This window comes from Antechinus flavipes, chromosome 4 (genome assembly GCF_016432865.1).
Source record: "Antechinus flavipes isolate AdamAnt ecotype Samford, QLD, Australia chromosome 4, AdamAnt_v2, whole genome shotgun sequence".
NCBI lineage: Eukaryota > Metazoa > Chordata > Mammalia > Dasyuromorphia > Dasyuridae > Antechinus > Antechinus flavipes.
In genome coordinates, this window is record NC_067401.1 from 220,031,757 (window position 1) to 220,059,090 (window position 27,334).

General features: G+C 33.7%; 1 protein-coding gene across 1 annotated transcript in view; it reads left to right on the top strand.

Moving 5' to 3' along the window:
• Positions 1 to 27,334, top strand: part of LRRC1 (leucine rich repeat containing 1) — a 166,060-nt gene that overhangs the window by 89,708 nt on the left and 49,018 nt on the right. Inside the window, exons 3-7 of the mRNA XM_051997167.1 lie at positions 4,749 to 4,827; positions 8,936 to 9,025; positions 23,030 to 23,086; positions 23,548 to 23,611; positions 24,274 to 24,348. Of these exons, the coding sequence (XP_051853127.1) occupies positions 4,749 to 4,827; positions 8,936 to 9,025; positions 23,030 to 23,086; positions 23,548 to 23,611; positions 24,274 to 24,348 (365 nt within the window). The remainder of the gene's footprint in view (positions 1 to 4,748; positions 4,828 to 8,935; positions 9,026 to 23,029; positions 23,087 to 23,547; positions 23,612 to 24,273; positions 24,349 to 27,334) is intronic.

The window sequence follows — 27,334 nt, forward strand, 5'->3', positions numbered from 1 at the left end:
TAAGAACCCTAGTACTAGGAGATCTATGTTTCCTTCCAGTACTAATTTATTTCATTTTAATAAACACTTATTAAGCCCCTACTTTATGCCCTGGGATTACAAAGTCAAAAGAAAAAGAAAAGAAAATCATTCCTGTCTTGAAGGAGTTTTTGTTCCCTAAATCATTCGATTCTTATTTGGTTTATTTGTCTTTAGAAAGCCTTAGAAGTGACTTTCGTGTGGTGGACTTACTATTTCAAACTCAGCTTAGTTTACTAAATGCTCAGCAACATTGATACCAAATTTGGGTAAAGAGAGGAGGATGACTTAAAGTCAATCCAAAGTTTGCTGGGCTTTGCTACCCAGAAGAGAGTCACAGCTGATATACAGCAAGAGAGAACATACATATGGTTGTCTATGGGGACTACAAGAAAATCAAAGAAAATAATTTTTATAAATCATATATCTACAGTTGGAAAGGATGGCATAGAACGTAAATTTGTTAATTCATTTAAGCTTGAGATGATGTCATACACATAGTCTTCTCCCCCATCCTCCAATGTCTTATAATACAAGTTTGAGTTGAGACAAAGAAACATTCTAGCAAAGTTTCCTAAGAATGTTGAGAGACAGTATTTTAGATTGAACCAAGAAACATTTGAACAAAGCCTTTGGGCAATCTAATCCAAGAATCTATCCCCACCCATACCTGTGTAGAGCACTTAGGACTTCCCCAATTTAGATTAGATTCCTGGTAAAGTTGGGTGGGGTCTGAACTAAATTTATGTTAATTCAATCTTATTATCAGCAATGTACTCCAAAGACTCAACAATCTACAGGCTTCTGAAAAAAAAATCCTGGTCCTCATTCAATAATGGATCATTAATATTATGGAGAAATAATCATTTTTCTCAAAAGACCACTCACAGAATCTTAAATCTAGAAAGGACCTCATAGCTATTTAGTTCTACTCATATCTCAGAATCTCATACTTACATTATCTGAGAAGTGATCATCCAGATCTCTGCTTAATAAGTCTTCCTGACACTTTCTAAGCAATACTTTGTATTTTTGGATGGTATCGTGGAAAAGAGTTCTGACTCTAGAGTCAGGTATACCTCTTATGTTTATTATCTGCACAATCCTGAGCAAATCCTTTGGCCTCCCTGGGCTTTGGGTTCTTCATCTGTAAAATGAGAGGTGCACTAGATTACTTCTGAAGTTACTTTGAACTCTTAGTTTATGGGCTCTAATTTTTAGGAAGTTTTTCCTGACATCAAGCTTAAATTTGCCTCTTAGCATCTTTTGTTTCTTGTTCTTTTTTCATTCCTCTTGAATCAAACAGAACAAGACTAGTTCATCTTCCATGTAAGGCAGAGAAGTATGCAGAGGAGTAATAAGGCTTGAAAAATATGAAATAAAAAGCTCAATAAATAATTTGATTAGTCAGGTTTTATTATAGATGTCAATTCTGGCTATTGTTATAACTAAAATCTCATGTGAAAGCAGAAGGACCTGTATAAAATGTCTTGGAAATAACATTGGAGTGAAACCATCTGGCTTATGAATTTTTCAGTGAAAACTTGTGTAATATGTTTGAAATTAGTTGTGTGTTTCTGTTTCCAATTTATGGAGAGAATTAGTTTTCTTTGTTCCCATTTCCTTTTAAAATTGTCAAATTATGTTAATTTTGGTGTTTCATTCAAAATTAAATATAGGATATATAGTACCATTTAGTACTGATATTGTAGAAATGATATTCAATTGTTTTTCAGTTGTGTCTAACTCTTCATAAACCCATTTGTGGTTTCCTTGTAAAAAATGAGGGAGTTTGCCATTTTCTTCTCCAGATCACTTTACAGAGGAGGAAACTGAGACAATAAGTTTAAGTGACTTGCCAAGTTTCATACAGTGTCTGAGTGTCTGAGATCAGATTTGAACTCAGGTCTTCCATGATGAATGGCCTTTTATTCTATCCACTATACCATTTAGCTAGGAAAGAGGACTTTTGTTTAAATCCTATCTCAGATGCTTATTCTTTTTATGATTTTGGGAAGTTACTTTTCTTGGGTTAACTTATCTGTCAAAGAATAGATTAGATGACTTCTGAGGTCCCTTCAGGTCTACATGTTATGGTTGAAAAAAATGGTTTCATTTATGTCATATGAGTAGGTGACAAGGAATTAGAGGCAATTATAACTGTTAGTTTTTGGGTAAGAGAGTAGCATGATCAGACCTATATTTTAGAAAAATCTCTTAGGAACTTGTGGGAATGTATAATAGAGAAGAGAGAGAATTGACTCAGGTGGAGGCTGTTTCTTTGGAAGCTCTTTCCTTGATCTGGATGAGAGACTGTAAGAGCTTGAACTAACATTTGGTGGCTTTGTGATGGGGAGGAGATAGATTTTAAAGATGCTTTCAAAGTTCAAAGGCACTAATAAAATTATCATTCACAGTGAGTAGAGACATCTCTTTAGTGACCTGAGGACTCACCTGAGAGTTGGCGATGATGGATGTAAGGAAGTTAGAAATGGAGAAAGAGAGAAGGGGTCTGAGGTAGTGAATATCAGATGGATTGGGAAAGGATCCCTATAGATGTATAGAGAAAACTAGAGAAACCAGTAGGCAGAGGTAGAAGGAAGCATCTAAGCTAGAGGTACCTAACCTGAAATCTGTGAACTTGATTTTTAAAAATATTTTGATAACCATATTTTAATTCACATGATTTCCTTTGTCATCATTCATATTTTATGTTGTAATTTAAAAAAAAAGTTATTCTGAGAAGTGATCTTCATTCAGGCTTCTGCAGACTGTCAAATTGGTCCATGACACTTGAGAACGTCAAGAATCCATTGACTAGAATATGTTTTCTTTGGGAGATAGGAGTTTAGTTAACAACAAGAAGAGAGGAGAAAAAGTTTAAATGAGAAGTGAGACAGGTAGTCCATAAATATTGTTAAGCAGCAGTCAGGGATCTCCTATAGTTATGATTCATACAGCTGTGGTAAGTAAAATCAACTGGGGATTTTCTTTCTTCTTTTTGTTTTAGATTAGTAATTTTATTTTTTCAAGTACATGTAAAAATAGTTTTCAACATTCATTTTTGTAAGACTTTGTATCCCAAATTTTTTCTTTTTCCTCTCCTTCATTCCTCTCCTCAAGACAGTAAAGCAATCCAATGTAGGTTAGACATGTGCAGTCCTTTTAAACATATTTCCATATTTGTCATGTTGTGCAAGAAAAATCAGACCACAAAAAAAAAAAAAGTGAAAATACTATGCTTCAATCCACATTCAGTCTCCATAGTTCTCTTTTTGGATGCAGATAGCATTTTCCATTTCAAATCTCTTGGAATTGTCTTGGATCACCGCATTTCTGAGAAGAGTTGAATTGCTATAAGCCATGATTTTCACCTACTAATGCTCAGTTAATTGAGATGGTGAGACAATCAAGGATGAGTATTCCCTACTCAGAGCAGCAAGGAATTCTGCATAATATCTAGTAACACATAAATATTAATCATGAGCAGAAGGAGGGATGAAGTTTGGATATGAATGTGAGTGAAACTAGAATGGGGTAAACACTGGGGAAAAAAGCAATGAATCTTGGTTGGATAGAGTGGTGAAGGTTGAAGAAGCGTTCTAGTGTGACAGTAGGGAAGCAGTTCTGGTTAGAACAGAATTTCAAAGTTCAGGATCATCACAGTAGAAATGCTAAGAGATAGTGAGGGATGTTAAATGCTCTTCATAATTTAGCCCCTTCCTACCTATCTAGACTTATGACTTATGACTTTTTACAACTTCTTTACATTGATATTCTAGCTTCCTTGTTCCACAAACCATATATTCTATCTCTTGGCTCTGGATGTTTTCTTTGGCTGTCCTTTTCTGAAATGTTCTCCCTCCTCATCTCTGCTTACTGACTTTCCTGGTTTCCTATAAGTCCCAATTTCTAAAGGAAGCCTTTCCCAATCCTTGTATCTCCCTTTTCGTTATACACTATTTGCCTGTGTATAGCTTGTTTACGTGTGTGTGTGTTCTCTGGGTGTGTATACTTTTTGTTTTCTTCTCCATTAGATTGCAAGCTACTTGAAGACAAGGTCAATCTTTTCCCTCCTTTTTGTATCTCTGGTTCTTAGCAAAGTACCTGGCATCTAGTTGGTACATAATAAATGTTCACTGACTGGCTGAGAGGCCAGTGTGTCCTTTCCAGGGTGTATCTGAATCAGGGAGATGAGAAGAAAAGGTAGTTTTGGGGGTTGAAGAAGCTGAGGAATTTTGTAGTCTGATTATTAGAGAGAGATGACTGTATAATGTTGAATTCTCAGAAAATAATGACAGGGGAATAAATGGAGAGAGACTGTGAGCCTAGCCTTTAGTCATTTGGTAGAAATAGCATGATGCCAGGAAAAACTTATTTGGCTTTCTAATTTAGTTGCTTTACCATGTTAATGTTTAACATATCAAAAGCAAATGTACATTATTGAAATGAAATGCTAAGAGACAGCTTATAAAAAATACATGAAAATGTCCTAGCAAAGAAAATTTATTTAGATGATTTTTGAAATAACTCAATTTTGAAAATCCTCAATCCTAGCCATTTAAAATATTTTAGTTCTGGTTATCAGTCAGTAGGGAAAAAATGCAAAGTGCATTTTTTGTTTTGCATTTTACTCAAATCCATCCTATGTTGAGGATATATCATAAGATATTGTTAGCTGTAAAAGCAAATGATAGTTATTTTCTTTCTTTCTTTCTTTTTTTAAACAGATATTCCTGAAATTCCAGAAAGTATCTCATTCTGCAAAGCACTTCAGAGAGCTGACTTCAGTGGAAATCCATTGACTAGGTGAACTGTCTCTTTTTACATTAATGTAACTAAGTTAAAAGCCAAATAAAGCTAAGATTATTTTTATATCTCAGTAATGCATATATTGGTTAGTGTGACAGTTTTCAATCATATCAGGGGCTATTGACTTTTAAATCATTTTTATAAATAGCATTTCACTTAGCACATGCCAAATGGAAAAGAAATAGAAAAGGAGACTGTTCTATTGATAGAAATGATTGAAATAGAAGAAAGGAAGAGCAACATGGTAAGGAGAATAAAGTACATATTGGGAAGAATCTGTGTAAGGAATTTCAGTAACTTGTAAAACTTACACTTAGAAATGGGAAATAAGTATATTATATTTTATGCTTTATTTAAAAATTGATCAACAATATTTGTGGAATAAATGTGCAAATGGGAAGGAGCCAGTTTTGAAGAAGGGACCATGTAACCCTAAGAAGATAAAAGACATGATTCTTTTATATATTTAAATATTTTAATATATTTTAATGAATTTTTAGCATTTAAAAATTTTTTGAATTCCAAATTCTCTTCTCACTCCAACCTTGTCTCTATCTCTAAGAGGACAAGCAATTTGATTTTAGGTGATACATATACATTCATGCAAAACATATTTATATATTGGTCATGTTATAAAAGAAAACATAGACTCTCCCTACTTTCCCAAAAAAACATGGAACAAAAAAGTAAAAAGTAGTTGGTTTTTAGTCTTCATTCAGACTCTGGAGGTGGATAGCACAAATCCTTTGGAACTGGAAAATATGATTCTCGGTCATAAGGATTTTACTATGCAATTTTAAAAAACTAAAAACTATCCTATTTGAATCATTGTCTGTTTCTTTAGGTTTTCTTATAATTTAATAGTGAGTTCTCCTTAACTTTAAAAAATGTTATTTCCTTATTTAAACAATCCTCCAGTGTTTTCATTGAGTTCATTTCTTCTCTCTCTCCCCGCCTTGTTTAATTAGCAGCAACCTTCAAGTTGGTCTTCCTGGGGGGAAGCAATTAACTATCTTAAGACTTTCCTGGAATCCTCATCTTACTTTTACTAGTAGGAGACAAAGTGGTGAAGAAAGATGCTGGGATTTATGACTTGAAGACCTGATGTTCCTCTGACCTTGGCCAAGTGACTTGATTTCTGTTTCTTGACTTATTTGTGAAATGAAGTGTTGTGGACCTCTTTGATAACTTAGTGAAGGTTATAGACCCCTTCTCAGAAAAAAAGATTTTAAATTAAGCCCTTGAGTCTGGCCTCATTTTATGGATGAGAAGAGATCACATAGAGAGCAAGTTTTAACCTTGTATTTGATATGACTCCAAGTCAAGTACCCTGCCACACAGAATGGTTGTTTTGTAATTCAATTTGAACTTTAGTTTTCCTCATTTGCAAATAACTAAGTAATTTCTAATAACTTTTCTAACTCTAAAAGAATGATCTATGAAGAGTTTCTCACAGTGAGGTAAAAATGTTAAGTGCTGGTCTTCTCTGTTTCTCATCTCAATAATCTATTTTCTGAACATGCTTCTTAAATTATCTTCATGAAGCATAGATTTGACCATTCCTCAGAAACCTTCAATGGTTCCTTTTAGACTGAGATATGAAATATAAATTTCTCAACCTTACTTATAAGTCTCCTACCATTTATCTCCAACTTCATTTTCCAAATATTTCTTGGTGTTCCTTCTCTTGCATTCTCTTCGTATGCACCGAATTTGACCCAGGATGATCTCGTTTTCTTTCATGTTTTTTCATAAGTTTTCCTTCTGTGACTAAAATGTTGTCCTTTCTTATTTCTCTTTTTTCAATGTGTCCGATTTGAAGCAGGTATTATATGCAGGGAACTGGGAATGCATTAATGCCAATACATGGAGATATTGTGATTTTTTTTTTTTTTTTATTGCACGGAAGAAATACTTTCCACTAGCTCAGCTCACTCTCTTTATAAATTGTACTTTTAGAGAATTGTCTGAATCTTAGAGAAATTAAATGACTTGCTTGAGTTTAGCTAGTAAATATCAGAGCAGATTTGAACTTAGATTTGTTTGACATCAAGTTCAGGCCAGGTTGTCCACCTCTCAACCAATTTAAGCTCATAGATGTCTTGGACTGCTTATTTTTTAAAAAATAAATCCCCTTACATAGTTTTCAGCACAGAGGAAGTACTTAACGAATGTTGGTTAAAATGAATTGTATGGTGAAATTGAAAGAACACTATATTTAAAATTTGGATTATTGGGTTTTGATTCTCTTTTGTTTTTGTCATTACCTAGTCAACTGTGGACAAATCAATTCCTTTTTCTAGTCCTTAATATCCTCCTCTGTAAATAATGGCACTTGGGCAGGAGTGAGAATTAGACTAGCTCTTCTTTAAGGTCCTTCCAAGACCTGAATCTGTTATTACATGAGTAATTTTTTTTAAATTAGTTTAAATTAGTTAAGTCATTTCAGGTGTTATAAAAATTGCCCTTAAGAGAGTTGATGAATGAAGTATGGTGTCAGGAAAACAGGATGTGCAGTCAGAAGACCTGGGTTAAAGTTCAAACTCCAACTCTTAAAAAACTATGTGACTGCAATCAGATCATTATATTTCTGACTCACAGTAGGTGAATAATGTTTTCTTGGTGAGAAAAAGTATTTTGGAAATTGGAAAACCTTACCTATAGTCAAAGTGACCGGTTCTTAAAGAATTTCTTATTTTTCTTTCTGTATTTTCATTTGGGGGTTAGCTGATTGGTGCAGTGCTTAAAGTGCCTAGTTTGGAGTCAGGAATACTCCCTGATTTCAGATTTCACCTATGTACTTGCTGTGTGACCCTGGGCAAGTCCTACACCTCCATTTATCTCAGTTTCCTTAATTGTAAAATGAACTGGAGAAAGAAATGGTAAGCTACTACAGTATCTTTGCCAAGAAAATCCTAAATGGGGTCACAAAGAGTTAAATTGGAACTGAAAACATGAAACAACATCAAACACATATTTCATTGTAATTAGTTATATTAATATGAAAAACAGTAGTGTTAGTAGAAGGTTTTTTTTTTAAGTGAATATTAGAGTATCAGCATGATTTTCCTCGAGTTTTTTTTTTTTTTAATCACATATTATTTTATTGGAAATAAGGACATTTTAAGTAATCAAACAAAACTTAAAATGCTTAGGAACAATGGAATTTTTATGGGTGTGTGTGTGTATGTATATATTTTTCCTTTCTGTTAAGTTGGTTTTTCCTCTTCATACTGGTAACCATAGAAATGTTGAGTTGGGTTCCTTTATACATTTTCAAAGTTCAGAATATTTTTATTTAAAGAGTCCAGAGTCCTGTTGTGAGCAAGAGGAATACAGGAAGTTTCTTCTAGCAGAACATTATAAAACAAGTAATTGTCCCAGGTGATTGGCAGCCTGTACAAATGAATTGAAAACAGAAAAAAGAAGACAGTCATGGGCTGTCAGCCGATCAACTATAATAACCAAAAGCTTTGCAGTTGGGATTGAAAGACACAGGAAGGAAAATGAGTAAGACTGCTCTGTGATTTATGAAAATCTTGTGGGTTGAATGAATTCTCTATTCTCATGCAATCTGTCAGTAGTCTATCAAAGAAAAAAAATCACTCAGACATTTTGTACTAATTAGGATTTAAAATATAAACAATTTCTTCACTTCTTTGTTGTGGTTTGAGGACTGGACTTGAAATCAGGAAGGCCTAGACTTGAATTCTGTCTATGATATTTACTGGTTATGCATATCTCAGTTTCCTCATTTCTCATATGTGGAAAATATCTCACAAGGGTTGTTGTGAGAGGGAAAAAAGTGCTCTGCAAATTTCAAGATGCTATAGAAAGAAATGTCAGTTATTTTCATTTTAGAAAGCTTTTAAATAAAATCCTTGATCATTTTCTAATTAACCAATCTATAAGTATTCACTGAATCCTCAGTGCTGCTGCTAGTGCTAGGGCTACAGGTAAGATTATGTCGGCAAAATTTTATCCTTTATTGTATTGCTTCTCTTCAAAGCAAGCAAGCAAGCAAAAAACCCCAAGTTGTTGTATTTATGCTGATTGTTTTAAATACTTGGAAAACTTTTCACTTATCTGAGTTTTTATATTTTAGGTTACCAGAAAGCTTTCCTGAATTACAGAATCTAACATGTCTATCTGTAAATGACATCTCACTCCAGTCCCTACCTGAAAACATTGGCAAGTAAGTTCCTTAAACAGACTCTTTTTGCATCATAGACCTCAATGGAAACTTAGGTCACTGAGTATATTTTGCCTTTCACACAAGGCTGTTAGTTTTACATCAGCCAGGTGTGTTTGACTGTTGTACAACACTTCCAAGGCACATTGTATCATGTACTCCCATTTTCCAGACTCTAACTGCCACAAATGTTAAAATATTATTGAACATGAAACTGATCCCTGTATCTTTGTGTTAGAAAAAAATGAGTTTTTAAAAAAATATATTATAACTTATTTTTCTCTAACAACAACACTAGATTTGGTGGCAGCAAATAACAAATTCATAACTTAATTTTCCTGAATCTTCCCATCCCCATCTAATCATAATTGCATCATCTGCTTTGCAAAGTTTCTCTGAAGAAGGCACTTTAAAGCAATATACAAATAAACTTGAGCCAACTTGAGCCACTGGCACTGTTGTTATTAAAGAAGTTAACGAGGTTTGCTTTGAACTGATATTAGATCTTCAATAAAAAATGTTTGGGGGTGTGAACTGTATAGCTGGAAAGGAGGAGTAAAACAGGTAAACTTGCGTAAAAATTTGCATGAAAATTATTGGAGCAGTTAAAGCCCTGACAGTGAATGGAGCATCTTAAGAAAGAGTTATACTATAATAGTGGAAAACTTTTGCCAGAAGAAAACATGCATTTATCAGTTACTATCTTTTAGGTCCTGTCCTAAGTGCTGAGGTTGCAGAGGCATTCCCTGTCCTTAAGGAGCTTACATTCTAATAGTGAAAGACAATAGTGAGAGTGGGAGAAAAGCAAAAACAAAACTCAAACTGGGTAGGGGGAACAAGTGCTTGTGAAGAGGTATGGTGGCAAAGTGTAGAGAATTAAAAATGGTTTAGACCCTTCTTAAAAAAAAGGAGGCTCCAGGAAAAACTCACCAGAGGGAAAAGGGATTACAGGGATGCAAAGAGAAGGCATGTGATGAAGTCCAGTGAATAAAGTCCAGAGAATGAAATTCTGTGATTCATAATCACTGAATTTGGTAGGTGGGTGAGATCTTAGTTGTCATTTAATCCAATGCATACATAGAAGGCATTCCTATTATAACATATCCTGTGTGTGGTCATACAGCTTCTATGTGAAAACTTCCAAGGAGGAAGAATTCATCAGTTGCATTTTTTGGACAGTAGTTCTTGTTAGGAAGTTTTGTCCTATATCAAACCAAAATTTACCTCTTTCAACCTATCTTCAAATGTCAAGGGTTCAAGACTCATTAAAATCTGGGTTATTCTTCTCTGGATATTTTCCAGCATATTATCATAGTTCTTAAATGGAATATGATATTCCAGATGTAAAGTTTTGAGTGACTTAATTAAATTAATTTATGAGAGCTTTAGCCAAATAGTGTTAAAAATACTGTAAGTCTACCTCCACCCAAGTAATTTTGTATATGAAGTGATTTCTTCTTCTCTTCTTCCCTTCCTTCCCTCCCATTCCTGAGGTCTCACAGGGATTTCCAAGGAGGGGAATAAAGCTAGCAGTCTGCATGGCAGAATATGAAGAGGCTTAGATTTGCAGCAAGAGGATCTCTTTTCCATCCCAGCTTTGTTATTTACTGCCTGTATAACCATTCTTGACCTTAGGTTCCTTATCTGTAGAATATTGGTGTGACTTTTTAGTTCATATAATTTCAAATAAATCCATGATCCTGTGATAGCTTTTTTCAGCTCTTTTTAAAGTACTTGTTTATTTAAAAACAACAATAACAAACAAACAAACAAAAAACCAATTAATTTCCTAAGTGAACTGAAGATTTGGTAAAATTTTAAGGTATAGTTCCTCTTTTAGAGTGAGATGCTAGTATTCCTAGTCATATGAAAAATACTCTAAATTACTATTGATCTGAGAAGTGCAAATTAAGCCAACTGTGAAGTACTACTATATATCTTTCAAATTGGCTAAGAATGACAAGAAAAGGTAATGATAAATGTTGGAGAGGATGTGGGAAAACTGGAACACTAATACATTGTTGGTGGAGTTGTGAACTTGTTCAAGCATTCTATTTGAAACTATGTCCAAAGGACTATCAACCTGTGCATACACTTTCATCCAGCAGTGTCTGTACTGAGCCTTTATCTCAAAGAGACCATAAAAAACGGAAAAGGACCCACATGTGCAAAAATGTTTGTAGCAGCCCTTTATTAAAAAAAAGAAAGTTAGTTTTAATACACATTGCTTTATGAATCAGAGCAAAATGGGAAAACCATGGAACAGAAAAAAAGAAGTGAACATAGCATGTGTTGATTTACATTTAATCTGCAGTTGTTTTTCTGAATGCAGATAGCATTTTCTTTCCAAAGTCAATTCAAAGGGATTGCTTTGGATCACTGAACCACTGAAAAGAACCAAGCCTTTCATAATTGATCATTACATATTTTTGCTGTCATTGTGTACAATGTATTCCTGGTTCTGCTTGTTACAGCATCAGTTTGTGCAAATCTTTCCAAGTCTTTTTGAAATCAGCTTGTTCACCATTTTTTATAAAAAAATAATATTATATCATTATCTTCATATACCACAACTTATTCAACCATTCCCCAATTGATGGGCATCTACTTATTTTCTATTTCCTTATAGCAGCCCTTTTTATAGTGACAAGCAACTAGAAACTGAGTGGATGCCCATCAGTTGGAGAATACTAAATAAATTATGGTATACAAATCATGGAATATTATTGTTCTATAGGAAATAATCAGCAGGATGATTTCAAAAAGTCCTGGAGAGACTTTCATGAACTGATGCTAAATGAAGTGAGTAGAACCAAGAGAACATTATACACAGCAACAACAAGATTATAAGACAATCAATTCTAATGGATGTGACTCTTTACAACAATGAAGTGATTCAGGCCACTTCCAATGATCTTATGATGAAGAAAGCTATCTGCACCCAGAGAGAGGGCTGTGGGAACTGAGTGCAGATCACAACATAGTATTTCATATTTTTGTTGTTGTTTGTTTACTTTCTGCTTTCTTTCTCATTTATTTCTTTTTGTTCTGATTTTTCTTGAGCAGCATGATAAATGGAAATATGTATAGAAGAATTGTATATGTTTAACAAATATTGGATAACTTGCCATTTAAGGGAGGGGATTGGGAAAGGAGGGAGAAAAAATTTGGAACACAAGGTTTTGTAAGGGTAAATGCTGAAACTATCGTTGCATATATTTTGAGAATAAAAAAAGCAATTATTTAAAAAAAATGAAAAAACAAAAAGAACCCCAAAGAGGTGGTGATGGTGGTGATTGATGGTAATGGGGTTATGGTGGTGATGGAAAGAAACAAAGAACTATTTGAAACCATGGAAACCTCAACATCCTGAAAGTTCATTCTAACCCCTGGACTATTCACATTGATAGTACCTATAATCTGCAGCCTTTTCCTCTGATTGGTTAGTTCTTCCCACAACCTCCATTTTAAGGAGGATGCCTAGACCAGCCATGTCTTCATTCCTTTCTAGGTTATACTGTGGATTTTGTTTACCATGCTATTGTGTGGGTATTCCTACCTTTTAAAGTTTCTTTTTATGTGTTATCTTCTTCCATTAGAATATGTGCTTCAAGGATAGGTACTTTCTTTCTTCTCATGTGTGTAATCAAAGGTGTTCAATAATGTTTCTTGATCTGACTGGATGAAATTCTAATTTATGTACCAGTATGACTTTTAGGCAGATCCAATATAGGAATTCCTGCATTTATACACAAGATAAATTCATCAATAATTATCTCCTTTATGTAGAATTCTTTTAAATAGTGAAGTCTCTCAGTGAATTTAAAATAATCAGTTAACAAAAAAATTTGGTGTATAGTCAATCAATGAATATTTATTGAAATGCTAAGTGTCATTCACTCTATTAATTGCTGAGAATTCAAATACAAAAAGCATTTACCTTTAAAAGAACTTATAATATTGTAAGACTACTGATATAGAGATTGGCATCCAATGGTTTAATTGGAAGTCACTGGGATGTTGAATGGACCCTGAGGCCAGTTGGTTGACATGCTTTCCAAGCCTGATAGTATTGACTTAATTATGGTTTCAGGATTGGAATGTACAGTGTTGTTCCTGTGAAACAGCAGGGAGATAGGCATAAAGATAGTTGGAGATTGCCCACACTATACTGATTACTGTGGTAAATACTTTATGGAAAGAGACAATACAAGGATGGAGCTGAGATCCCTGGGTGCCTAATTTAAAGGGGACCTAGTTGAGAGGGCACCATTAGACTTTCTAGTCTTTTAGCAGCATAAAAACAACAAAGCTTAGCAACTGTTGAACAAGAATAGTTAGCTAGAATCTTTTCCTCTGCTCCCCTTCAAGTGAGGGCACTTTTCATGGTACTTGCCTCAGGCCCTAAAAAAATTTCTAGCTACAACTCTGGAATAGGAACAAGAATTTGCTTTTCAGTCTTTTGCTAGTCTGAAACTCCTGAGGTGCCATCTGCCCTTTAATCCTTCTATTAGCTGTCCAGATTATTTGATAGCCTTCTCTCCCCCTCCATTCATTAACCCTCTTGATAAATTTGAAGAAAAACATCCAATTGCTATAGTTCTTCACTATCAAGACTTTAACTTCTGATTATATGAATTTACTCCTTTTGTTGTATATGTTACTATGGTTAAACTGGTTTGTTTCCTTATCTATAAATATGCATATATTCATATGTATGTGTATGTATATCTATATTTGAATGTGTATTATTTCTGGATCACCCAACACTTCAAAGTGACTGCTTTATAATTCACTTTGTAATGTACTTTCCTTAATATCACAAACACTCCAGTACTAAATAGTTGCTTGTGACAGTCCTTAAAATACCACCACTTCCACACTCCCTTTTGCCATTAGAGGACAGAAATATGTCTCGAAGATGCCTTTCTGTCTCCTTCATAGTTGCATATCCTTGGCATAGCTTGTTACATATCAAGTATTCTTCTGGTGAAACTTTTATTTTCAGAGACACCCTTGAAAATAACTTGTTTTGTTTGATGTTTCTGTTAACCAGAAATGTGCAAACATTTCCTTTTTGGTAACTTGGATAATACTTTCTGAATAGGCTTTCAGTTGTTCAGACTTGTTTCATTGCTCTTATGAATGGATTTGAATGTTCCAAAATAGCATTTTAGTGTCATAAAATGTGTTTTTTGTGAGACAATAATAAATGAAATTAGAGGCCTAAATTTGCTCCAGACAAAGTTAACCACTCAGCTTTGCAATCCAGAGTGAAGTTAACCTATTCTTGGAAATCATTTCTGCCCACTCTTGTTTAGGATGCACTCCTTAATTACATTTTCTTGTCTAAGAATAGCATTCTTGAACATTTAGTTGTGAGGATTCTACATAAGTAGAAGAATTTCCCATGTGGACTGGCCCAGTAATTTTTGGCTGATAGAACTGGAAAGGAGCAGTCTGAATTTTAGGCTCCTACGGCTTTGGGAATGATAACCTGAATTTTTTTAGAGTTATACTGTAAGAGCTTCACTATTTTAGCTAATAAGATGCAAGCTCTTTAATATGTTAGCACAGCCAAAGGCTAACTTGGACTGTGTACTGTTAACATGTCTATGAACTGAGAGATAAAGAGAGAGACAGAGGAACAGAGGGGAGTTGGAAGAGGGAGGGGTGAAAAGAAGGGAGGGAGAGCTAGTGCAAGAGTTCCTTTCTGAGAATTTTTGCCATGTGTAAAAACATTCTTTTCTGTGGCTTAGAATTTGCCATAAAATGATTATTGTTTCAAAAATAAAAGCATACCAGAATTTTATTTTTACATTTTTCCAAATCAAAATCACCAAATGGAAATTAAAAACTGGTGGCACCCTGTTTTTAAACTTTCAAATCAAACAACTAATTAGCTAATGAAGGACAAAAAAATTGTTAATGGGTAAGCACAAATAATTTTTTCTCAAAAAAAATATTTTTGAAAAAAATCCTACTATCTTTAGGCTTTTGTTAAATTCTTATAATTTGATGTTTTTTTTGTGTATGTTTTTTGTATATTTGGATGATGCTGTGTACTGTTCTTTTTTCCTCCATTTCTTCAAGGTTTTTTGGCCTCCAAAAAGTGGGAAAACAAATTCAAGTAGATTGAAAATATTTTAAACATAGTGGAGAACAGATGTAAATTCTTTAAAATAACCACTTTATCCAAACCTGGAAATAGAACTGTAAGATTATAGTTTGGCTTACAGTCTTATTTAAGGAATATTGCAACTTTTGTAACTGATTTTACAAACTTTGTAAATATTAAGTACTTGAGTGCTCCTAAGACGGTTTTTTTCAATTATTTGGGTGTGGAGCAGGGCAATGGGAAGGGAAAAGGGCAAGAAAGAAGGATAAAGTCATGTTCTTTGTAAAGGACAATGGAAACTTTTTAACATGGGTGTATGTCACTGTCATTTTTCAGAAGCCGAAGCATATGTGATGGAAACTTAGTTTTATGACATGTTGTCATCCAAGTCTCTGCTTCTGTATTTGGAAAGTTGCTAGACAGACTTCCTAGTTTTCTCCCACTCTTTGTATCATATTCCAGTAGAGGTGACTAATAAAGTTAAATGGAGTTTGAGTCAGTCTCTTCCTCTCCTTCTTATTTAATGACAGCATAGTGTGGCAGAACCTGGGTTCAAATTCTGTTTCTCAGAAATACAGGCTCTATCACATTGGACAAGTCATGTACCTTTTTGATCCTCTAGGCAATTCACTAATATTATAAGTACTAGAAAAGGTTGCTCACCTTTATTAATAGTAGGAATTAAGGAAGATTCTGGGAAGATGGCAGAGTAAGTAAATTTCAAGCTCTCCAGATTTCCCCTACAAATAGAACAAATTTTTGTCTCAGGGTGAACATAGACTGGTGAAAAATCTAGAATATTTGGAGCAAAACTGAGGTCCTCCAGGTAAGCGGGAGAAGAACTGAAGAGAGTGCAAGAGAGCAGGGATTAACCCAGAGGAAGTGCAAACACTTCCAGGCTAGTTTAGCAGAAACACTCGTGGGGTCCCCTGGGGCTCATTGAGTGTAGCTGGAGCCTTAGCAGGAATCATAGAGACTTTCACCTCCCTGGATAATATATGGAATTGGGTTTCAGTCTGGGAAGACTGAATGAATCTCTCCTGATTAGGACTGCTAAATCCAGCTGTGCTGCAGGGATGGGCCCTGGGAAAGGAGCCAGCACACACGTGCAGCACACAGTACTGTGGGCTGGGACACTGCTAGCTATGGGCACTTATAGGTGGGTGAAGCTGGATTTGAGGTTCCAGATCAGAAGGGAGAGCTGAAAAAAGGCAGAAATACCACCCCATGATTAGAGTGTTTACACTAATGCTTTCCATTAAAAAAAAAATAAGCCAAAACAGATTATAAAGATTAAAAAAATAGAACAGAATGTAACCATCTTATAAGAGAAACAATAGATCTGGAAAAGACATCAAGAAGGGAAAATTTAAGAACAATTGGATCATCTGAAAACTGTGACCAAAAAAAGAACTTTGACACAATAATGAAAGACATAATCCAAAAAAAATTGTTCTAGAGTGAGGGGAAAGTAGAGATAGAAAAAATTCACCAACCAGATCGTTGGTGGAAAACACATAGGATTATTTCAAAAACCATATATCAAAGAGAAAATTTTGCAAGAAATAAGGAAAAAAAATTAAAATACACTGGAGCTATAATTAGAATTGTACAGGACTTAGCAGTAGCCACAATGAAAGACCACAGTTTCTGGAATCACATATACCAACAATCAAGAGAACTAGGCCTGTGGCCAGAAATCATATCCAGCAAAATTATCTATAATATTGAATGAGAAAAAAATGGATATTCAACGAATTTGCAGATTTTTAGGACTTTCTCTTAAACCCAAACTTAACAGAAAATTTTACATATAAGAGCTAATATCAAAGATAAGTTTCAAGGAATTTAACATGGACAGATTTCAAGTTATCTTGTATTATTTTTACATATGCAAGGGAAATGCCTTGTTGGTAGTGTTTAATCTGTCACTTAGAATGTGTGATGTAGGCATTTCCCATAAAATAGAGTACAGATTACTTTTTTGCCCTTGGTACCTGTCCTTCCAGAATGTTCTAAATCTCTTGATACTGTAAAGATAGCAATAGAGGAGGTGGGCTGCCCATAGGTTATCTATTTCTCATCCTTGTAATGTGACTTTTTCACCTCCTTTAATGATGTCTTTTATGCTTGTTCTCCTCTGCAACTCTTCAATGTTAGTATATTGCAGCTTTTTTTTTTTTTGGCCTACCTTCTACAGTTCTCCTTTTTGGATAGCCCACAACTTTAATTCTGTAGAGACTATGTCATTTATGACTCACATCCTTCTGAGTCATGATCAGTGGAAGAATATTGATGTGAAAAAAGTTAGGCTATTATTACTGGGAGAAATTTGGGGTTACTTTAAAGCAGTATGCAGCTTTCCAAAGTGTAACCTGCCTGCTTCTTCCTTTTTCTGGGCTCAGTTCATTATTTATGCTTAGTTTCTGTCTCATATGTTTGTACTGGAAGATCAGCTCTATGTGTGCATCCAATAATCAGTACAATAACTGTTCCTCATTGACTTGGTTTTTAAGTACGGATCCTTTGAACTCTTTTGATTAGTTTTGTTTCTCATTTAGAAGCATCTTTTTTTTTTTTTTAATCATTGAAACACCTTTATTTCACAGTGACAGCAATACTATTAACTATTCCTTTCAAGGATATTACATAGAGCATTCAGCAGATTTGCCTCCTCCCTCTTAAATCATAGTAACACTGAATTAAAATGCCTCATCAACTATCTTCTAACTATATAAATGATGGGCTTAATATGAGAAATATTGAGTTGAACTTTAATCCATATATATTGAAAATAATTTAAGACATTTAAAGAAAATAACAATTCAGTGAATTTAATTAACTAATTTACACAATGTCCCATTTACCTGAAAATCACTTATATAATTTTTACCACACATGTATGATATTGAATAAGTCACTTAACCTCTCAAGTTTGGTGCTATCTAGTCATCATCCATTCAGAAGCATCTTCTGTGACTTAATACATTCAGCATAATGCCTTCTGCAAAGACAAGTACATGAAACACTATCTTTCAAAGGGAATTTTGGCTCTAAATTCCTTGACAGTGGGAAGCAGTTTTGTGCCTAGCTTTATTTTAATTAGAAGGTCATCAAAGTTATCTATTACCTTTTCAAGGAATATTATATCATTTTGACGTAAGATTAGGAAACACGTTGTTGGAACATAACCTTTAAGGCCCAAAGTTATTCTATCCACTCAAATAATTTTTTTAAAGTCATCTTGTACTAAATATAGTGGGATCTTATAGTCTCTTTTCCTTTCAGGCACTTGTATAACTTTAAAGGTTTAGATGGTGATTTCCTCTCTTAGATGTTTATCAAAGATACTCTCAAATCACACGTAAGTTATTATTACAATAACATATTTGTAATGGTGAGAAAATAGCAACTGATATTTTTATCTTGTTTTTAAGTAAGAAAAAAACCTTAGATTTATACCCTTCACACACAAGAGTAGAGCATTGCCCCCTTTTTCACATGTCTTGAGAATCGATCCCTCATTGTCCTCTAGGATGACAACTTTAGCACAGACATCTTCCTAAATTAGCCATTTCTACTTCATTTTGTAGAATATAGACAAATTTCCAGATCTGCTCATAATTTTCTTATTCCATAAGATTTTATAAATTAGTTTATATTATAGGCTAAAGTTGCCCTTGGCTAACTTATATTTATGCTTGAAAAGAACAAAGTTTGGAGGAGAAGCAATTTTTAGGCTCTTTGAGTTTTTTCATTGTATTGCTTTGCTGTTCATTTACTTAAATTTCCTTTGGAAAAGATAACAGAGTATGTTAGTGTCTATTTACTTTATTCATTTCTTATTCCTTTGGTATTAATAGCTCATTTTAAATGAGGTAATGCCTCAGTTAAGTTTCATGCCTCTTTCATTTTTCTTTTGGTTTTGTATTGATTTTGATCCTTGCTTTAGTAGGCTGGTCCTTTACCGTACACAGGGGCCTCAGAAATGACTCCCTTATAGGTAACCAGTAGTTTCTTGTCAAAATATAAAATAGTAATAATAATTTTTTTGTATTGACATTTGCTACTTATAATAATGAGTATCTCACTTCTAAAAATGTCTGTTTCATATAGGTATGACACCTCTGTTTAACTTATAAAACATTGGTTTTGCTTGTTTCTTTTTTTTTCCTTTTTTTATTATAGCTTTTTATTTACAAGATATATGCATAGATAATTTTTCAGCATTGACAGTTGCAAATCTTTTTGTTTCAACTTTTTCCCTCCTTCCCCTCACCCTTCCCCCCAGATGGCAGGTTGTTAAATATGTTAAAGTATAAGTTAAATACAACATATGTATGCATGTCCAAACAGTTAATTTGTAGTATAAAAAGAGTCAGACTTTGAAATAGTGTACAATTAGCCTGTGAAGGAAATAAATGCAGGCGGACAAAAATAGAGAGATTGGGAATTCTATGTAGTGGTTTATAGTCATCTCCCAGAGCTCTTTCTCTGGGTGTACCTGGTTCAGTTCATTACTGCTCTGTTGGAACTAATTTGGTTCATCTCATTGTTGAAGAGGGCCACATCCATCAGAATTGATCATCATATAGTATTGTTGTTGGAAGCGTATAATAATCTTCTGGTCCTCCTCATTTCACTCAGCATCAGTCCATGTAAATCTCTCCAGGCCTCTCTGAAGTCATCCTGCTGGTCATTTCTTACAGAACAATAATATTCCATAATATTCATATATCACAATTTATTCAGCCATTCTCCGATTGATGGGCATCTACTCAGTTTCCAGTTTCTGGCCACTACAAAGAGGGCTGCCACAAACATTCTTGCACATACAGGTCCCTTTCCCTTCTTTAAAATCTCTTTGGGATATAAGCCCAGTAGTAACATTGCTGAGACAAAGGGTATGCACAGTTTGATAGTTTTGCTTATTTCTTATTCCTGTAATCATTTTTTGTTCTCTGAAAATATTTTTATCCATCCTTCCTTGTAGCCACTTTGGTATTTAGTCAAGAATATTAAGGTCTATATTTATTTAATTTGGAGGGCTTTATTAAGTTCTTAACAAAGATAACTGGAATTATAACTTTATTATTTGCTTATTGTTTTAAAGGATTCAAATAAGTTGGATGAGGTAGTATATTTTAAAGGTAGAGATTTTTGACATCACACATTATGAAATGTTTGCAATTAAAGGGTTTGTTTGCTAACATTGAAACTTTTAGATTTGCCTAGCACTTTATGTATATTATCTTATTTGACTCTTGAAATAATCCTATAAATTAAGTTCTTCAGCTTTTATCATCCCCTGGTTGACAAATGAGGAAATAGATACTCTGACAATTTAAATGATTTGCTTAGAATCACACAGCTAGGAAGACAGATCCAGTTAAGTCCTGCTGTCTGTACTATTTTTTACTCTGTGTGTGTGTGTGTGTGTGTGTGTGTACATGTGTACACGTGTTTATGCAGGTGCACTGTCATGTGCACTTTTGGGTCTCATCTTCTTCAGCTATAAAATATGTGGGTTAGACTAGATGAAGTCAAAGCTTCCTTCCATTGCAAAGTAATAGGACCCTATGATTGCAGTGCCCCATTTATAAAACCATAAACCTTAAATGACCATTTTTATGTTAAAACTAGTTAGATATTAAATGAAGTTTTCAAAATTTCATTTCTATGAAATGGAATGAAAATACATGAAGTGAACTACATATTTCTAGTTTTCATGTTACATTTCTCTTTTAAGCCTTTGTTTACCTCTCGATAGTATGGATTAATTTCAAAATAGAGTACTATGGTATTAATCCACTAAGGGTCACTTTTCTCTAAATCTGGTTTATATAACACTGAATGTGGTTTATAACTGGGGGTGTTTTTTCAATATACACATGTATATTTTTGCATTTCAGAGATCTTATTTTGTGGCTGTGATCTATATTTGAAGGTGACGTATTTCGACAATTATAGGATAATGTGTACTGGATTATTTTCTTTTCTTAAGACCCCACCTAAAAATACCATACCAATTGGCTTAAGAACAATTACAACTGAATGTTTGAAAATCAAGTCAAGTCAGCAAACATTTATCTATGCGTACAATGTGCCAGATGCTGTGCTAAGTCCTGAGGATTCCAAGAAAGTTCTTAACTCTCAAAATGCTCACAGTGTTCTGAGGGAGACAATATATAAACAAATATATATGAACAAGGACTATGCCAGATAAATTGGAGATAATTACAATGGGAAGATACCAATGCTTTAGGAGGTTGAAATTTCCAACCTCTGCCTAGAATTGTATTCTATGTTGGTTTACCTGCCATTTGTCAAAATCTTGATTGATTTTTTTTTTTTTTTAAGGATAAACTAGTTGAAAAACTTTGAGAGGATTGAGTGACATTATTAATGCTTCAGTTTGCCATGTAATAAATATTTTTTTGGGGGTACAAGTTTCAGTAATTGTGATCATTAAGATTGGTATTCATTCATTCTATACTAGTGATAGTACATTTCAGTGTACAGATAGCTTTGTAAATAATGGATTTATAATCTGGGATTAAATTTAAATTTTAAGAATTTCTGTATCCTGAGCTTCAAATGAAATTCACATTTTCTGATATGGTATAACCTGTTTTGCTTGTAGCCTCAATATCTGGTTTGTATTTTGTTTTGAGAAGGGAAGAGAGAGGATTAAGACAGATTATGGCATTAGGATATCTAGCTCCTTGTGTTTTGTATGCATACAAATAACCCCTTGAATAATCTGAATTTTTCTATAAATGTTGTAAAATAAATAAATTGTAAATAAACTGAAATAAATATCATGAAAGTTGAACCTGTTAAAGTAAATGTATAATTTAGGGTAACATATATCTTAGAGTTGTAAGGATCCAAAGTAGATGATATATTTAGTATACTATACTATTGTTTTTAACATTTTGTAAAAATACATACTTCTGATTATCAGTGACCATTAAAAAATCACTTCTATATTCAGCAATTAAGGGCAAAGATTTTTAACATTTCTTTTTCCTTTTGCAAATATATAATGCCTTGTTTTATCTTTTTGAGTAAGGCAGCAGAGTTTACTTAGAAGAAGCCTATGTTTTGAGATTTAAAATCAAGTTCCTCTCTAATCCTTGCCACACATTTTTTTTTTTGTTTTGTTTTGCAGACAATATTAGAGAAAGCATTTAAATTGCTGCTCCTCATTGTCTATGCCTTTAAAACAGGAATATCTGACTGTTATTTGGAGAACAATAATATATATGAATTGCCCTGAGCCTTGTGATATTAAAAGCATTATTATTTTTTATAGTCATGACATGTCATTGGCATTAAAAAAAAAAACAAAAAACAAAACATCAACCTTCTAGAAATACATGTTGTGTTTTTTATCACTGTGCCAGGCGTGGTTGTATTGATGGGAGTATTCACATATTAGAAGCATGAGATGTTTGTTCCAGGGGTGTCTTGGAATCATAATAAATAAGGATTTGTGCCCTGCCTACTTTCAAAAGACTGACTAATATTTTAACATTATGAAGTATAGAATAGATATTTTAATCCTTAATGATTATTGAAGATAATCTCTTCTCCTTCCCCCAATATGTGCTCTAGACTAACACATTTGTTGTTGTTCAGTCATGAATTGGTTTACCATTTCCTTCTCCAGCTCATTTTATAGAAGAAGAACTGAGGCAAGCTGAGTTAAATAACTTGCCCCGAGTCACACAGCTAGCAAAGACCAGATTTGAACTCAGGAAGATAAATCATCCTGATTTCAGACTCAGGACTACATTATTTCATTAAGATCTTCAGATTTGGGAAGCATGTTGAGGTTGGGATTTCAGGAATTTTGCTTATTCTTTTCCCTACTTACTTTCTAGCCTTTATAACCTGGCTTCACTGGAACTAAGAGAGAATCTACTTACATATTTGCCTGAGTAAGTTTCCAGGGAACTTGGGAGGGAATACTGAATGGAGAGAATTTTTTCCATGTAAAGACAGCTCATTGCCAGATGTCATGCATTTTAAAAAAATGATTTCATATTGGCCCCTTCCTTATCCTTGCCTAATGAATTGTAATAAGTTGATGGATGCTGAATTATTAAACTCTATGGTAACACTGAGTGTTTTGGTGGTTTTTCATTCTTGCAAATGCTCCCATTTTAAATGTCATCTCATGCTAAGTGACTTATGGAAAGCAGTCCTAAAAGGTTGTGTATATTTGGAGAATGAACTAGGGATGACAACCTTTGCTTTCCAATTCTGTTTATGATAGCTTGTAACTAATAATATATGCTGAAACTTATCTTTCAAACTAAATTAAACATAGAAAGTGCTTTTATTCTTGATCGCTAATTCCAATTGAGATTGCTTTTCCTTTTGATTCTTTCCCTCACAGATCTCTCACCCAGCTACAGAGACTAAAGGAACTTGATTTAGGAAACAATGAAATCTACCATTTGGTAAGTTTTTGTGGAAAGAAGAAAGAAACTCAAAATAGTCATCCTTAAAAAAATGTGTGACCTTTAATAATCTCACACCTCATTCATAGACAAACAGCTCTTTTAACTTTCATGGGTGAACTGAGATCATTGAGGAATCTGCCACAATTCATCCAGGGCTTATGAAGAAGAGATGGAAGATGCTATTAGCAAGAAGGTTTAGTGCTCAACTGGTTGAAGGAGTTGGTATAAGATTTGATCACAATGTTTGGGAATGAGAACTAGCATTTTAACTAATTTTAACTAGCATTTATTAGAAAAGACAAGGACATGGTAAATGGGTACCCATTTATTGATTGATTGATTGATGTTGGAGCATGAAATAAAATAACATAGGATGCCAAAGAGAACATACTGGTGATGGAATCTCAGTATTTTTCAGCCAAGTCTAGTAAAATCACTTTTTCAGAGCAAATCTAATTATAAACCAAATATACTTCCATTTTATCTTTGGGTACATTATTCATTGCCATATAACTTTTTCTTATTAAAGGTACATTGATTGTATTTAACAAACTAGAACTGATTACAAATGTAGACTTTTGTTTTACTTAGTTCATGACTAATAACTTTAATCAATTTTTTTTTCTTCTTGACCATAATGTGATTTTGACTGCTTTTAGCCAGAAACAATTGGAGCACTCTTACACCTTGAGGATCTCTGGTTGGATGGAAATCAGCTGGCTGAGTTGCCTCAGGTAGATAATAACTTTATAACAACATAAACACAGTGCAAACTGACGTCTGTTTTATTAGTTAAAAAAGGGACTTACCAAACTGAAAGGAGTAATGGAAAACTACATTTGAAGCAAGATTTTTTCTTCAGCACTATTTATTATGCTTTTGATAAGATAAAAGTAAAATTCTCAATCATTCCTTTCAATAGACTGTAAAATCTTAGAAAGGAGGGACTAGGTTGTTTGTTTTTTTTTTTGGTGGGGGGTGGGAGACGGGTTGTTTAGTGGGAAAGAATAGCCACAGTTTCTAGTACATAGTAGATACTTAATAAATACTTACTGACTAGGTATATCTATATCTACCTTGCCTACTTTGGACTCAACAGATGTCTGGGTAAATTTTGAGATCCATTTTATAGTTGGCATATATTTCTATAGCATTTTATAGGGTGTAAAATGATTTGGAGTAATTTAAACTACTTACTGCTCTTAAGATTCTTATGATAGTCTATGTAAAAGCAGTGTAAAAAACTTTACTTATATATCTCTCTTAAATATTACAAGTTGTTTTGTTGGCATACAGTAGGTTTTTTTTTATTTTAATTACTAAATATAAGAACCATGTTTCAGATACAGTTGAGTCTCAAATAGATCTTGAAGGATAATAGCTGTTTTATGTAACCATAATAAGCTGATTCTTCCATCTGGTGACCAGAGATAGAAAATTTTAAAAATGCTTTCTTTTTATGAGTTTGCCACAATTTTTGCTCACACTGCTCTTATTTCTGCTCTTATTATTCTTTTATTTCCCTCTCTTTCTCCATCTCTTAGTTCTTTTCTTTACTGTATACTAAAAATTAGTCTTTAGTTTAAATAATTATATGTAGGTGATTCTTTTAAAAACATTTTAAAATATAGTCAGGTCTGCTATAACTAGCTATAAATGTTCCCCAAAGTAATGAAAATCACAGAGCTTATGGGGAAAATGAAAATAAGGATATAGTATTCAAAAACTTTATCACTGACACATAAAAAGAGAGAAATCTACCAAAAATTGTAAAACAATTTTATACATGTTAAGTGGTTAACAAATATATAAATGCTACTGTACATAAGAGCAGCATCTTCTGCCTAAGCTGCTTCTCAACCTGTACCCCAATTCCCACTGGTCCAGCCTGGAGAGTGGAACCTCAATGGACTGCAGCTCCAAGATGAGAGGTCTGAGCATGATGGACTTCCACCCATAATCCCTACTGGTACTAGAAAACATACTACAATTATGTACTTTACCTTGAAAAAGACCTGAAGTTTGCTTATGGAAGCAGACTTCTGAAGAGTTGTAACTTGTTATTGTGAAGTGGTGTTGTTTTCTGTATTCTTTCAATGTTTTTTGAGGAAGAAATTGCAAGCTCAAATTCAAATTGTGCTTAAAATGTTCCCTAATATATCAGTTGCATTTGGAAGAAAAAAGAATTGGACTTTGATTTGTTTGATTGCCTTGATTCAGCTGTAGTGAATATTTTTTAAATCATATCTTTGGGAATAGCATTTATTTATTTATGTCAGTGAACCTTTATAAAGTATCTACTATGTGCAAGGTGAACTCTTCTTTCTCCGTGTTTCTCTCTCCCTCTTTGTGTCTATTGTCTGTCTCTTTCTCTGTCATCTTTAGCTTATAAAAACAAAGCCACTTGAGTAATATTATGAGTACATGTTTGATTTTGTTTTTCCATAATTCTTAATAAATCAGAAGAATTCCTAGGAGCAAATTCAAGCCTAAATGTCACCTCTCTTCCTCAATGATAATTATATCCTAGTTTTTTAATGTCCTTTTTCAGGTTAATAAGCCTATGTTATTGTGGGATCAAAAATTTCTAAGATAGTGAAATGAAAGATGATCATTAGCTGATATGGGTTAAACATTTAGTTTGGATTTGGAGCTGGGTGGAAAGTTACTGGGAAATTCCAGGGTGGGGAAAAGTGGGAGTGGTAGTTATTTTGGGGGACAAAGGAGAAAGAGAGGAGGGAGAAGGGGGTATCTAGAGAATTAAGGAACACCAGCTGAAGGGTGGGGAAGCCTAAATATATTTATATATGTACACATGTAAATATATACTCCCCAGGATGGAAATTTAGTTTATGATCTTTTCAATCATCTGGTTTTATTTATAACAAACTGCATTTATATTTATAAGTATCTTTACAGTAAATTCCTATTTCTCCAAAATCTCTACCACCAGAAAAGTTCAAGATATCTGAATTCTTACAATATTAACTTAAAATAGGCATGTAACAAAGAAAGAAATTGAGAAATGGGATTTACTAATTTTTTAAGAAAAAAAGTCAACAACAAGTATTTGTTAAGTACCTAAGCAGTTTGGGAAATGGTATAGTTCTAGCTGCTGTGCAAAGTGATGGGAATACACAGAAAGGCAAAAAACAGATTCTACTCTGAATGGGCTCACAGTTTGATGGCAGAGACAAAATTAAGTTTATAACCTGGGGCAATGGAATTATAAATTTATTATTAAATATTCAACCCAATTCAACAAACATTTATTAAGTGCCTACTATCTGCCAGGCACTGTTGCTAAGCACTGATGATGCAAATAAGAAAAAAAAAAAGAGGTCCTGCCCTCAAAGAGCTTACAATTGAGTGGGAGTTGAAATTGCAAAAAGGGAAGCAGGAAAGGGAGCAGACCATTCACCAGGGAGGAAGATATTTGGGGAGACTGTGGAGTTGAAGTCAAACTGCCACCCATAGGTGGCATGTGGTTACTGGAAAAATTCTGAGTACTTTATAAGAAAAGCCTTTCTTTTTTATCATTTATTTTTTATTTTTTATTATAGCTTTTTATTTACAAGATATATGCATAGGTAATTTTTCAGCATTGACAGTTGCAAATCTTTTTGTTCCAACTTTTTTCCTTCTTCCCCCCACTCCTTCCCCCAGATGGCAGGTTGACCAATACATGTTAAATATGTTAAAGTATAAGTTAAATACAAT